At 46.0% G+C, this 15,870-nt stretch overlaps 1 protein-coding gene across 2 annotated transcripts in view; it reads left to right on the top strand.

The window, feature by feature from the left end:
• Positions 1–1,299: 1,299 nt before the first annotated feature.
• HBEGF (heparin binding EGF like growth factor) overlaps positions 1,300–15,870 on the top strand; it is a 116,910-nt gene continuing 102,339 nt past the window's right edge. The window contains exons 1-2 of one of the 2 annotated variants that reach the window (XM_040442672.1): positions 1,300–1,522; positions 1,706–1,834. In XM_040442672.1, coding sequence (XP_040298606.1) covers positions 1,483–1,522; positions 1,706–1,834 — 169 coding nt within the window. In that variant the 5' untranslated portion in view covers positions 1,300–1,482. The remainder of the gene's footprint in view (positions 1,523–1,705; positions 1,835–15,870) is intronic. The other variant, XM_040442662.1, reaches the window with a different exon arrangement.

Here is a 15,870-nt window from a genome sequence, read left to right as displayed (position 1 = left end):
TCTCCACCTAGCTGCGGCAATGTCGCACAATGCTGCTGCTATAAAATCCTGCGCATGCACACCGTCCCTTTATGTGTTTGAATTTATCTGCTGCCAGCAGCCTCATTAACTGAACTGCGCATGAGCCCAGAGCAGTTCAGATGCCGGGAAGCTGCGAATGCAGTGGCGTTAATGAGTTAATCAATTATTGGACAGAAGTATAAAAAGTTATGGCAGTGGGGATAAAAAAATTAAAAAAAATTTACGACCTGATGGTCAAAATAGGCCTTCTTTGAGTGTTCAGTCACTGAAGAAGAGTGTCCCTAGAAAATCATAACTACTGCGAAGGGGCTACAAGGAGGGCATAATTAATGTGAGGGGGCTCAATGTGGATATTACTACTGTGAGGGGGCACAATGTGGGCATTAGTACTGTGTGGTAGCACTAAGGGGAAATGCCCTAGGTCTTACAAGGCCAGCACAGGTATTTCACCGGCGGAGGTTACCATCCCTTCCTTATGTGATTATTCTTTTTGCTGTCACCACAGGGACCTTGTTCCGTATCCAGCGGACGTTGCGCTGACTCCAGCGACACCCTAGATGAGGTAGGACCAGTTGGGTCTTTTGTTTATTGCAAGGTGTATTGGTACCGCTGTGTACCCGATGATAGATTAGTTAGGACTGGGTGAGTATAGGTATGCATTGGGCGGAGTTAGAGGAGTTTCTTAAAAAAAATTGCCGCAGAGCACTATGTGCGACCCTTCTTTTTCCCTCTTTATGTAAATTTGAGTGTGGGGAAGGGGGGGGGCAATGCTGAATCCTTGCAGCAGGTGCTGAAAAGCCTAGCTACACCTCTGTAACCTGAACGGAGTCAGGTGTCAGCTGTAGAACACACCTGGCACTGGCTGTGCATGGATTGGTTTCAGCCCTGTTTACCGGATTACCGCTGCTCTCCGTTTTCTGATCGCGGCACATGCTCGGGTCTCCTGTGTGTTGAGCCCTGAATTGGAGACTAGTGGGGTGTATATATATATATATATATATATATATATATATATATATATATAGTTCCAGCTTTTGATTCCCTGGTCTGTATTTCCGGATAGCCCAGCTGTCTGACTGGTGGAAGCTTTATATATGTGGGATAAACAGGTTGAATAAAAAAGAAGCCCTCCTGCTTCCAGGGGCCAATAGGAGGGTGCAGCTGTCCTAACTGGTCGCCCATATAGTGTGACTGGCATGTCTTGGTGGAGTAGAGGTAATCCATGCCTACAGGTAGTGCAGCGGGCACCAGATCTGTCACCAGTGGGCAGAGCAGGCGCGTTGCCCGGTCTGGGTCTCTGTCCAGCTGGGAGTGGCTTGTCATATTTAAGGCAGGAGTCGCTGGCAGGCATCAGCCCAGTGCCAGTGAGGAGCCGCGCTGGGCGGACATGCAGGCGCTGTGCTGTGAGGCGCCGCTCAGGACTTAGTGCTGCAGGTCCCCTTCTCCCTGGAGCCGCCCGCCATGAAGTTCCTGAAGTTGCTTCTCTTGCTCGCAGTGAAAGGTAAGGCAGCGCGGCATGGCCGGGACCTTCATGGAGCCGCGCCGTGCTCTATTCTGGGCGCCCCGTGCTATAAATGGCGCTCTCGTACCTCAGTGTGACATGCTGCTCTGCTTATTTATATCCCGGCCAGCGTCGCGTTTCTCTTTCCAGGCTGTGAGGTAACTGCTTGGCATTCTCTTGCAGGCTTGATAGCAGTCACCCACGGAGCGGTCATTGATCCCTTTCTCCAGAAGCCCAGCACCAAGGAGCTGGAGCGACCCCACCAGAAGCCTCAGTCTACTGGTGGCAACCTCCTAATTGCGCCCTCCAGAGGTAGGTGGAGAAGTGGGCAACAGGGGAACATCCTCTAGGGCTCATCACACAAACGTATTTTCTTTCCGCTTCCATTCCGTATGCGGAACTATTCACTTTAATAGGTCTGCTAAAACAACGGAAGGTACTCCGTGTGCATTCCGTTTCCATATTTCTGTTCTGCATGCACTATTATTGTCCGCAAATCACGGTCCGTGGCCCCATTCAAGTCAATGGGTCCGTAAAAAAAATACAGAATGCACATGGAACACATCGATATGTCATCCGTATTTTGCGGATCCATACTGTAGAAATGCTATGCCTAGCCCATATTGCACATATGTTTGGTGATTAATAAGTTACTGTTTCCGATCCGCAAAAAACGGATCAAATACGGAAACCATACGGATATGTTTTGTGCAATAACGGAACGGAAGAGGACTTAAATCAGAGGGAAAAAAACCTCAGATACGGTCGTGTGCATGAGTGCAGGACGAGTTGTAGTATTTTGTTGTATATATAATGGGTCCATTTACTATGACCCTGTATGCCAGAAACCGACGTTAAGTCACAAACCATAGCTTTTTGACTTTTAAATACTATTGTGGTGTTTCTACTCTGCCCTTGTCATTTCCTAAAAAAAAGTAGCGTGCGGGGGTCAGAGCTATCAGACTCGGCACATTTTACTTCAATTTACGAGTGTAAGGGTGGGATCACATCACGTTTTATGCCTCCTTATGACGTATACATTCGAGGAAAAAAAAAAGGATACAGAAACACAGCACGCCACGTTCTTGTATCCTGCACAGTTCATTTTTTTTTTTTTATTTTTTTTCAATGGAACTCTATGGGGAACGGATGCCACTATGGCAGGAGGGGCCAACCGGTGGCTCTTGAGCCGCATGCGTCTCTTTGCTTCTTCAAGTGCGGCTCTTGCTGTGGAGCCGGGAAGCAGTCAGGACACTCTCCACCCCGTGTTCAGATCTCTTCTCCTGATCAGGCACTGTTGCTACTTTGCAGCTCCAGCTCAATCTCCACTACGTCCTGATGCACACAGTGTGAAAATGTAGTACGTGGAGACACAGACTATGACCAGACGTTGTGCTTATCAGGTCACAGTGGAGAGCGTGTCAGACCTGCAGAGTAGCAGGTGCCCGATTAGGAGAGGGAAGATATAGAACTGAGCATGGGGGTCTAATCTAAGCATGAGAGGTTCTGATCGGAGCATGGGGGGGGGTCCTGATCTGAGCATGGGGGGGGCTCCTGATCTGAGCAATGGGGGTCTGGGGGGGAAGATCTGAGCATGGGTTGGTCAGGTCTGAGCATGGGGGGTCAGATCTGAGAAGGGGGAGATCTGACACTGGGTGTCTGATTTGTGTTGTCTGATCCAAGCATTGGGGGTCTTATTTTGGAGGTCTGATGCGGTTTGGGGATCTTATTTTAGGTCAGATGAGGATTGGGGATTAGATTTAGGAGTCTGATGAAAAATATATATTTTCTTTTTTTGTCTGCTAATGAGAAAAAAATATTTTTTTTTTTATCAGACCTCAGATCAGATGAAAAATATTTTTTTTCTCTTATTTTTCTTAAAACCTAGGTGCATCTTGTAGGGCGAAAAATACGGTGACTTGTGTGTAAATGTATAGCTTGTGGCTCCTGGTAGTTATCGCTTTTTTTTTTTTTTTTTGGGCTCTTTGTGTCTGTAAGGTTGGCCACCCCTGCACTATGACATCAGTCTGAGGCATCCGTTTAACGTATACTTTTTTGTATACATTAAAAGGATGGGAAAAACGTGATGCGAACCCACCCTAAATGATCATCAAATTCCACTCCAGCCATGAGAGGGAGTAGATTTCAGTCTAGCTGCACGGACTGTCGGAGGATGTGCTTAATTTATTTATTGGGGGGATAAGGAAAATAATGGCAAAGTGACCATTTTTATACTGCGTTCAGCAGACATCATGAAGCAGTATGGTAATTGCATTTTCTGGGCCAGTGTGGTTGTGGCATCTATTTGTTTTGTCATCAGTATTAAAGTCTTCCTCCAGACACAGGGAAGAGGGTCATAAGTTCCTCCTTAGGCCTTATGCACACGACCGTTGTTGTGTTCCGTTCCGCAAAATGGGGTTCAGTTGTTCCGTTTCTGTGTGTCTCCCTTCATTTTTGGAGGACGACCAGACATAATGGAATGTAAAAAAAGTCTAAGGCCTCATGCACACGACCGTTGTTTGCTTCCGCGTCCGTTCCGCCGATTTTAGCGTTTCAGGTGCGAATCTATTTATTTCTATGGAGCCGTTGAAAATGCGGATAGTGCACCGTTTTCCGTCCGTGATCCGTGGTTCCAGTCCGTCAAAAAAATATAACCTGTCCTATTTTTTGTCCGCGGAAAACTGTTTGCGGACCCATTCAAGTCAATGGGACCGCTAAAAAACACGGAGGCACACAAGATTGTCGTTAGCGTCCGTTTTATTCCTATCATTTGCATGGCAAACATGTCTTAGACTTTTTTTTACCTTCCTTTATGTCTGGTGGTCTTCCAAAAATAAAGGAAGACGCACTGAAATGGATCACGGAACAACTGAACCCCATTTTGCGGAACGGAACACAACAACGGTCGTGTGCATGAGGCCTAAGACAGGTTTGCCATGCAAATGATAGGAATAAAACGGACGCGGATGACAATCTTGTGTGCCTCCGTGTGTTTTAGCGGTCCCATTGACTTGAATGGGTCCCCAAACCGTTTTCCGCGGACAAGAATAGGACAGGTTATATTTTTTTGACGGACTGGAATCACGGACGCAGATGGCAAACGGTGCACTATCCGCATTTTCAACGGCTCCATAGAAATGAATGGTTCCGCACCTGAAACGCTAAAATCGGCGGAACGGACGCGGAAGCAAACAACGGTCGTGTGCATGAGGCCTGATTCTGATACAGAATATAAGAAATATTTGTTTTCTGATGACACTAAAGAGTTAATTGAGACAGTCAAATTTAGGCTCCATTCACACGTCCGTGGTGTGTTGCGGATCCGCCACACACCCACCCGGCATCCCCATAGAAATGCCTATTCTTGTCCGCAAGTTGCGGACAAGAATAGGACATGTTCTATCTTTTGCGGAGCTGCGGACTCGAAGATCGGGGCCGCGCTCCGCAATTGCGGCTGCAGACAGCACACTGTGTGCTGTCCGCATCCATTCCATCCCCATAGAGAATGAATGGGTCCGCACCCGTTCCGCGAAATTGCGGAACGGATGCGGACCCATTTTGCGGACGTGTGAATGGAGCCTTACTGTGAATTTTCAGGAGACAAAGTGCAGAGATCAGTTTATGACAAGATGTTCAGTGGACTGGAAAAGAGGGGGGGAAAAAGTGTTTTTCCAGTGTGCAAAAACCTTCATTATTTAATGAAATGTGAATGGAAGATTCCTGTCAGAAATCTGGATTATGTAGCTTGCAGATGAGTCTGTCCTCAGGTAGACATCAGGTAAATGTGCCACCTCCACTTTGCAGCCCAGTGTTAGTCTGTCGCCTGAGGGCATGTGCGCGCACTCCCCCCTGAACTCTTAAAGGGCCAGTGTGTGTGCTTGCTAATCCTTCCCCAACCAATGGCTAGGGATCCCAGGGTATTTAAGGCATAGGGTGCAAAAACTTCAAGGTTCCTTGGTGACCAGCAAAGGTGTATTGAAGTTTAGTGCTTCAGCAATTCGTCTGATTTTCCTGCATTTATCTGCTGCCTCTGTATCCAGTGTGTCTCCAGTTCTTACCCGCCCTGCATATGTGATCCTGCACTTTCAGCTTCAGTTTTGTTTGTATTTTGAGTTAGACTAGTTGCATACTAGCGGCGGCACTCCGGCAGGCTGTTTCGGCAGGGAACAGCCTACCAGACTGCTCTGCATTCTGGCATGGCTGGAAGTTTGTAAAGCTCTGTCTGGACCCAATCACTATAATGAGGACTGGATGGAGATCCTGCTGGATTCCGGCAAATATGCAGAGAATCGGCCAAAAGAAAACTGCTGCGTGCCGGTCCCTATTACAGTGAATGAGGCCGGTCAAAGCCTTACAAAACTCCAGCAATGCCAGAGTGCGCATAGATCTGGCAGGCTGTTCCTTGCTGGAACAGGCTGTCAGATCGCCAACGCTAGAGTCCAACTAGCCTACACCTAGTTCATTAGCCCCTGCATTGGGACCATCACAGGGGATAGTGCTCTGTTTTTTTTCTCCCCTGCAGCGAAGTCCAGATACTTGGGCTGGGGTTAAAGGGTGAATTCCAGTGGAGCGCCAGAATAACACCCTTAGGCCTAGTTCACACGAATGTTTTTTTTTGCGAGTGTACGGGCCGTTTTTTTGTGTTCCGTATACGGATCCATTCATTTCAATGGTTCCGCAAAAAAAACGGAATGTGTTCCGTATGCATTCCGTTTCCGTATTTCCGTTTTTCCGTTCCGTTGAAAGATAAAGCTTGTCCTATATTTGGCCGTAAATCACGGGTCGTGGCTCCATTCCAGTCAATGGGTCCGCAAAAAAAACGGAACACATACGGAAATGCATCCGTATGTCTTCCGTTTCCGTTCCGTTTCCGTTCCGTTTTTTCTGAACCATCTATTGAAAATGTTATGGCCAGCCCAATTTTTTCTATGTAATTACTGTATACTGTACATGGCATACGGAAAAACGGAAAGGAAACGGAAACACAACGGAACTCAAAAACGGAACAACGGATCCGTGAAAAACGGACCGCAAAAAACTATAAAAGCCATACGTTCGTGTGAACTAGGCCTTAGGCTAAGTTCACACGAACGTGTGTGATCTGTGGCCGTATTGCGGCCCGCAAATCGCGGGCCGCAATACACGGCCACAGTTCCGAGTGAATTCCGCATCACGGATGCGGACCCATTCACTTCAATGGGTCCGCTAATCCGGAATCGCGGAACGGCCGCACGGGACGGGACCCCTCGGAAGCACTACGGAGTGCCTCCTGGGGTTACGTCCCGTTCTTCCGTTCCGCAAAAAGATAGAACAAGTCCTATCTTTTAACAGAACGGCCGGATCGCAGACCCATTAAAGTGAATGGGTATGCGATCCGATGCGGCTGACCTACGGCCGGCGATCGAGCATTGCGGCCCGCTATTTGCGGGCCGCTTCACAGGCACGGGTCACACACGTTCGTGTGAACCCGGCCTTAGGGTTTAGCCCAAAGCCAAACCAATTATTTTGGGACCACACTCCCTGATCTGTAACAAAAGTTAGAAAACAAAAGAAAATCTCTGTTGCAGTAGGGATTTTATATAGTTTCTCTATACCTTCAGGATGCACATTACCATTTGCCTATTCACCGTCATGGTTAAGAGATTTCTAAGGCTACTTTCACACTAGCGGCAGGACGGATCCGACAGGCTGTTCACCCTGTCGGATCCATCCTGCTGCTATTTCGCCGGACCGCCGCTCCGTCCCCATTGACTATAATGGGGACGGGGGTGGAGCTCCGGCGCAGCACGGCGAGAGACCGCCGGAATAAAAGTACTGCATGTCCGACTTTTTAGTCCGGCGGCCTCTCACCGTGCACTGCCGTGCTGCGTCGGAGCTCCGCCCCAGTCTCCATTATAGTCAATGGGGACGGAGCGGCGGCACGGCGAAATAGCGGCAGGACGGATCCGACAGGGTGAACAGCCTGTCGGATCCGTCCTGCCGCTAGTGTGAAAGTATCCTAAGATTGGCTTTTTTTAAAAAGGGTATTTGAATTGTTTGCAGTTTCCGCCTTATTGGGATTACTTCTGCCCCTTATATCTTTACATAGTTCTTGCCAAAGATAGTAGCTCTCCTGAGAAGGTTAAATATTGTGATTATTAGCTACCTAGATTGTGACCTTCTAATTGTGGCTATTTCAAAAGAACATGTCATCTATTATCTTGGCTAGGGGGGTTGATAAACTGGAAAAAAAATCCAACCCTTGTCCATCCCAGAGTTATGTTGTATGGAATCCAGAAATAGTTTCTTTCCTCCAGAAAATATTTTCTCAATTTGTCAAGTAAAGGCTCTCATATAGACAATAACAGTATGCATTCCAGCAGTCAGTTGGAACCAGTCCCATTCCAGGATTCTTAATGGATCAATCTTGTCCTAATGGAACAGGATCAGGAGTATCAGGAAAATTGTGTACATGTTTCTCCCAAGGTGAGACACTATCGTAGTTGGGAAGCTTAAACAAAATTTAGGATTAAGCTTCCCTTGGGTGTCCAAAGACCTTCAGACTGTGACAGTGGATGCAAGTCTGATGGGTGGGGGAGTGCACTTCTCTCATTTCTCTTCAAGAAGATTGGTCTCCTGCCTAGCCAAAAGTTTCCTCAAATCTAAGTTCTACAGTTTGGGAGGCGCTACAAGTGCTGTCCTTGAATGTCCAGAGAAGATCCAACAATTTGACAGTAGTATCCTCTCTAAACCACCAAGGGGGTTCTAGGAGCAGATTCCTTCAAATGGAAACAGAAACGATATTTGTTTGAGAAGAAAAATAAATCTGAGGTCCTTTTCCATCTGTGGTCCACTCCATTTTATGGAATGGGAAGTTGAACATGGAAGCAGATTTTCTGGGTGAGACGTGTCCTGGGGAAATAGAGTCTGGATGCTATGGTTTCTATTATTAAGGCCTCTTTCACATGACTATGTATTCTGCGATCCGCAAAATGCAGGGCTGTCCGCATTTTTTTTAAGACCCATTGAAATGAACGGGTCAGCATCCAATCCACAAAAAATAAGGATTGGATTCGGACCGAAAATACGGTTGTGTGAATGCACCCTAAGCAAGAGATGGAAGGTCCTTCCAGGTTGCTTCTGGCAAGAATGCAGAACTTTAGCTTGGATGTAGAATTTTCAACTGGGCTGCGTGTTTTCCCCCTCTACCTCTTTTGCTAAGAGTTCTAAGGAAGTTCCGTGAGGAGAGGGCCTATGTTATCTTGATTGCTCCGGTTTAGCCCCAAAGGTCTTGGGCTCCTCAGGACAGTCCCTACCTAGATCCTTTTGTGCAACAGGGACCAACTATCTCAGGGTCTAAGCCTTCATCCTCAGACAGACTTCACTTAGCAGCCCAGAGGCTGATTCTGAAAGCTAGAGGTTCCCCAGAAAAAATGTATTTCTATCCTAAAATTTTAATAGGCAGGGTTTACCAAGGAGTTGGGTCCAAGCACAATAAGGCCCCCTGCACACGAACGTGTGCTTACCGTTGCCGTATTGCGGAGCGCATTTGTGGATCTGCAGTACACTGGTGCTGTTCTGTGGGCATTCCGCATCACGGATGCGGACCCATTCACTTGAATGGGTCCACAAATCCGGAGATGCAGAAAGGTACGGAACGGAAGCATGGAATGGAACCCTACGGAAGCACTACGGAGTGCTTCCGTGGGGTTTCATCCCGTACTTCCGTTCCGCAAAAAGATAGGACATGTTCTATCTTTTTGCGGAACGGCTGGATCGCGGACCCATTCAAGTGAATGGGTCTGCGATCCGCTGCGGCTGCCCCACGGACTGTGCTCGTGCATTGTGGCCTGCATTTTGCGGGTCGCACCACGACCACGGGCCGCACACGTTCGTGTGCAGGGGGCCTAAGGGCTTATTCACACGAGTGGATCCCGTGCGTGGAATCCGCTGCTTGAAAGAGAGCCAAGCCCCGTTCTGGACAGCAGAGACACGGAGCATTAACATGATTGATAATGCTCTTTGTCTATCTGACCTTTTTACTACAGAATCGGTGACAATTTTATCTCACTGTGATTTTGTAGTAAAAAGATCAGAGAGGCATGGAGCATTATCAATCATGTTAATGCACCGTGTCTCTGCTGTCCGGAATGGGGGTTGGCTCTCTTTCACGCAGGGGATTACCTGCACGGCATCTGCTCGTGTGAAAGAGCCCTAAGAGTTCAAGTCTCTTCTCTTAGATCTATGTATGATGAGAAAATTGCTTATCACAATTGATTCTTTAGATTTTTGAAGGGCACTGATAGGTTAAGGCTTTATGCATAGAGCTGTATTCATCCGTATAGAAGTGAATGGGGCTGCGTGAAAATCGCAAGCATCCGCAAGCAAGTGCGGATGTGGTGCGGTTTTCACGCACGGTTGCTAGGAGACGGTCGGGATGTGGACCCGATCATTATTATTTTCCCTTATAACGTGGTTATAAGAGAAAATATTAACATTCTTAATACAGAATGCTTAGAAAAATAGGGCTGGAGGGGTAAAAAAAAATAAAAAAATAAAAATATATATATAATTTAACTCCCCTTAATACACTTGTTTGTGCAGTCCGGCTTCTCTTCTGCCTTCATCTGTGAGGAAAAGGACCTGTGGTGACATCACGGTGCTCATCACATGGTCCATCACATGATCCATCACCATGGTGATGGATCATGTGATGGGCGCAGTGACGTCACCACAGGTCCTTTTCCTCACAGATGAAGGCAGAAGAGAAGCCGGGCTGCGCGATTAAGGGGAGTTAAAATTTTATATATATATATATATATATATATATATATATATATATATATATATATATATATATATATATATTTTTATTTTAACCCCTCCAGCCCTATTTTACTAAGTATTCTGTATTCAGAATGCTATTATTTTCCCTTATAACCACGTTATAAGGGAAAATAATAACATCTACACAACCTTGAACCCAAACCTGAACTTCAGTGAAGTTCGGGTCTGGGTGCCACATTCAGTTCTTTATCACGCGCGTGCAAAACGCATTGCACCCGCGTGATAAAAACTGAACAACCGAACGCAATCGCAGTCAAAACTGACTGCAATTTCGTACCTAATCGCGCGGGTTTGCCGCAATGCACCCGGGACGCACCCTGAGCTAAAACATGATGCCCGTGTGAAAGAGGCCTAATAGTAAGTGGTTGGTGAGAACCAGCATCATGATCATTGCAGCCCAGGTCTTGAAAGGAGTCAAATCTACCTGAGAAGAGTCCTGGTTATTCATAATCTCCTGCACTCTAACCCATCTGCTGATGGTTGGAAGTTCTCTCCTAGAGAGAAAGGGAGAAAACTAGGTAGAAAACTGTCAGTCATCAGCAGGTGGGAAGGGAGAGCAGGAATTCCTAAATAACCATGACTCTTCTCAGGTGGCCGTGACTCTCTTCCAGTCCTAGATTGCAATGATTGTGATGTTGGTTCTCGGCAACCACTTACTTTTAACTTTTATATAACAGACCGCTGAAATACACTCGCCTGTCTCTACTTTATGCTGCTGTTAGTATGGGCAGCACAAAGTTGATGACAGGTTCCCTTTAAAACAATGTGCACTGAAATACATTTTCAGGACTAATTTGCATGCGCACATAAGTCCACTCTATTATCGCAGCATGGCACCGCAATCCTGACTTTGTATTTCTGAGCAGCTTTGAGTGCTGACATCAGCATAAGAAACAAACCTCCTTATTCCCAATACTACGGATGAATTACCACAAATAATGATCCAAGATCATGTTGACAGATTCCCTTTAAAGGGGATTTACCATCTCAGACAATAGGGGCATATCGCTAGGATATGCCTCGATTGTCTGATAGGTGCGGGTCCCACCGCTGGGACCCGCACCTACAATGAGAAAGGAGCCGGGAAATGAATGGAGGGCGCACTGCGCATGCGCAACCGCCCTCTATTCATTTCTATGGGGCCGCCGAAAATAGCGGAGCTCTGGCTTGGCTATTGCCATCTGCCCCTTAGAAATGAATAGGAGCATGGTCCGCACATGCGCAGTGCGCTCCGATTCACTTCTATGGGAGCAGCGCTTGGTGGAAATCCGGGGTCCTCCAGCCACAGCGCTCCCCACTTCGTTCTCGTAGGAGCTGGGACCTGCACCTATCAGACAATGGGGGCATATCCTAGCGATATGCCCCCTTTGTCTGAGATGGGATTACCCCTTTAACTAGGGATCGACCGATTATTGGTTTTACCGATATTATCGGCCGATATTCAGTATTTTGACCATTATCGGTATCTGATATTCCGATAACGTATTGGGAACAGGGATCACGCTGCTCTCAGCGCTCTCCGTGTTCCCTCAGCAGCACAGGGGAGAAGGAAGCAGTGTCTCCCTCCCCCTGTGCTGCTGCCGCTGCAGCCAGTGAGAGGGAGGAGGACGAGGAGGGGAGGGGCTGTGGCCACTGCGCCACCAATGATGTTAACTTACTCATTCATTCAAATTGAACAGGAGGCGGGAGCTGGCTGCAGAATCACATAGCCGGCTCCCGACCTCTATGAGCGGTAGCTGCGATCCGCTGTAGTTAACCCCTCAGGTGCCGCGGATCGCAGCTACCGCTCATAGAGGTCGGGAGCCGGCTATGTGATTCTGCAGCCAGCTCCCGCCTCCTGTATATGAATTAATGAGAGATTTATGGTCATTGGTGGCGCAGTGTGCCCCCCCAAGCCCCCCAGTATTAATCATTGGTGGCGCAGTGTGCCCCCCCACCCCCGTATTAAAAACATTGGTGGCGCAGTGCACCCCCCAAGCCCCCCCAGTTTTAATCATTGGTGGCAGTGGCCACAGGGTCCCCTCTCCCCTCCTCCTCCGATCGGAGCCCCAGGCTTACACTGCTGGGGCTCCGATCAGTTACCATGGCAGCCAGAACGCTACTGAAGCCCTGACTGCCATGGTAAGCTCCATGCTGCTGTGTGCACAGGGCACAGAGCAGCAAGGACAGTGTGAGGTCCTATTCATCCTGATAGAGATCTATCAGGGTGAAAAGGACAAGGGTTCTAGTCCCTAAGGGGGCTAAAAATTAGTAAAAAAAACCCCACCAAAATATTAAGTATAAATAAAAAAGAAAGATTTACAAAAATATAAAACTACACATTAACAATAAAAATATTCATTTTCAGCAGATTTGTGTAGGAATTTTATTTTTTTTCAAAAATGAAATTTCACAGATAATCGGTATAAATTATCGGCTATCGGCCTAAAAGTTCACAAATTATCAATATCGGTCGATCCCTACCTTTAACCCTTCTCACCCTTTTCACCTTCCTGCCCAGGCAGGATCTGATGTATGTCACTTTATGTGCTATTAACTTTGGAATGGTTTTATTTATCTAACCCAGGCAGGCTCAATCTGCGGCCCTCCAGCTGTTGCAAAACTACAACTCCCAGCATGCCGAACAGCCTACAGCAGGGCATTGTGGGAGTTGTCGTTTTACAACAGCTGGAGGGCCGCAGGTTGAGCATGCCTGATCTAACCAATTCTGATACAGGTGAAACTCGAAAAATTAGAATATTGTGCAAAGTTCATTTATTTCAGTAATGCAACTTAAAAGGTGAAACTAACATATGAGCAGAGGTCGCACTACATTTTTTCCGAGAGGAGTACGAAAGTTGAAGTAATCAATATATATAATGCATGGGTCTAAATAACATTAAGAGGCTGCTATTTATGCAGGAAACCGTTACCCGTCTACTCTAGAATTGTCTTCTATACATAAATAGCAAATTTAGACATTTTAAAATTTCTGACTTTTGTGCAATTTAAAAACTCAGATTTTATCGATGATATTTAAAATAAAACGCAGCCAAAAAGGCAAATTATCAGCGCTCTGCATCTACAGTATTACATTGGCCCAGCACCATGATTATCCCCAAAATGTCCTGCTGTGTAGATCCAGTGCCCACATATAAGATGTCCTAGCAGCGCAGAAATCTTTGTTGGGATGATGCTGATGGGGCAAAAAAATACAGGATACACAGAGCACTGCATTAACATGATATAGACTGATAGGAGGCAAATACACTCACTGATTACTGCACCAGCAGGCCCTGGCTGAGCAACTGAGCCAGAGCTTGCACTAGCAGGCCCTTGCACTCAGCCAGAACGTGCTGGTGCAGTGATCAGTTAATCCACAGGCTCTTGCTGAGCACCTGAGCTGGAGCCTACTGGTGCAGTGATCAGTGAGTCCTCTGACTCAGATGCTTAGTGCTCAGACTCACTGATTACTGCACCAGCAGGCCCTGACTGAGCACCTAACACAGGGAGAACACAGGAGAGTTTAGCGTCGTACTCTACATTCCAGGTGTCAAGATTCCTAGAGGTATGATGACCTCTTGTCTTCAGTCACCTCCTCACCTCTGATGTCGGCAGCTGGCTCCGCAGTCAGAAGAATATAGCCACGCTGCACTCTAAGAGTGATCCCATTACCCCGGTGCAATGCAAAGATTAGTGCTCTGCTGTCCGTCCACAGCTCCTTATCAGCTTGTCCCCAGACATCTGTTGGCCTCTTCACGGGCTGCTCTTCAGTCTTCACGGATCTTTCCTCGGCCAGCCACTAGTTAGCCTGCACAGTCAGGGACTCTGGAGAAGCAGCGAGCTGAAATTGGCCAATGAGCAGCCTCCCTCCCTAATAACAAGCTCCTTACTTGCTTCCATCCCTACACCTGCCAGTAAGGAGCTTAGCTATTGGATGTTTTGGGTAACGGCAGTATTGCTGTGCTGCCCATGAGATTCACAGCCTGCAGTGCGCTGGTTAACTACATGAAAAGCCTTAATTCATATTCATACGCATTAGCCTTTTTTTAAAGCGTAAAATTGCCTGAACAGGCGTCTATGACTCTTGTATAGGCGTTATTGCGACCTCTGCATATGAGAGACTCATTACATGCAAAGTGAGATATTTCAAGCCTTTATTTGTTATAATTTGGATGATTATGGCTTATAGCTTATGAAACCCCAAAGTCACAATTTTGAGGTACCTTTGCTCAGGGGGTATGGATTAATTAGCTTACTAGTGTCACACTTTGAGCCTAGAATATTGAACCTTTTCACAAAATTCTAATTTTAAGCTGCATTAATGCAATTCCTTTCAATTTGCATTACTGAAATACATGGACTTTTGCACGATATTCAAATTTTTCGAGTTTCACCTGTATTTCATGTTGAAGGTAAATGTGGGGCAATATTTATTTCCTTTATTTATAAAAAATTTAAAATTTTCTAAATTTGGATTTTCTCTACAAGACAGATAGTAAATACCTCAACATTCCCCACATGTCTACTTTGTTGCCATTATTTTGCAAATGTCATTTTATTTTTTAGTACGTTAGAAGGCTTAGAATTTTAGAAGCAATTTTTCAAATTTTTAAGAAAATTTCCAAAACCCGTTTTTGTTTAAAGGGAACCGATCACGGGGATTTTGTGTATAGAGCTGAGGACATGTGTTGCTAGATGGCAGTTAGCACATCCGCAACATGCAGTCCCCATAGCTCTGTGTGCTTTTATGGTGTAAAAAAAAAACAGGGACAGGACTCATCTCAGGTTAATTTGCATATGTATCAAATTGTTTTTTTACACAATAAAAGCACACAGAGCTATGGGGACTGGGTAGCTCTATACACAAAATCCCGGTGACAGGTTCCCTTTTAAGCACCAGTTCAGTTATACAGTGATTTTGAGGGGCTTATGTAACAGAAACCACCCATAAATGAACCTATTTTAGAAACTAGAATCCTCCATTTATTCAAAACTGATGTTACAAACTTTTAACTTTAAATTTGTTAACCCTTGCGGTGTTCCGCAAGAGTTAAAGGAAAATGGAGGTGACATATATAAAAAAATGTTTGCAGTTTTTTTTTTGTTAATCCATTTTTTTCTGCAACACAGCAAGTGTTAACAGCCAAATAAACCAATATTTATTACCCTGATTCTGCAGTTTACAAAAACACCCTGTATGTGGTTGTAAACTGCTCTATGGGCACATGGCAGTGGTCAGAAGGTAAGGAGCGTCATATGGTTTTTAGAGGGCAGATTTTGTTGAAATGGTATCCCTACAGTGGAAACCCCCAAAAAGTCACCCCATTTTGAAAACTACGCCCCTCAAGAGATTTAGTAAGGAATGTACTGAGCACTTTGACCCCACAGCCATTTATGGAATTTAGAAACACTTGGCTGTGAAAATGAAAAATTTCATTTCTTCCAATAAAATGTTGTTTAGCTCCAAATTTTTTATTTTCACAAGCAGTAACAGAAGAAAAATCATCCCATAATTTGTTACCCATTTTCTCCTGAATATG

This window comes from Bufo bufo, chromosome 1 (genome assembly GCF_905171765.1).
Source record: "Bufo bufo chromosome 1, aBufBuf1.1, whole genome shotgun sequence".
Lineage (NCBI taxonomy): Eukaryota > Metazoa > Chordata > Amphibia > Anura > Bufonidae > Bufo > Bufo bufo.
This window is presented reverse-complemented; position numbering and strand designations above follow the sequence as displayed.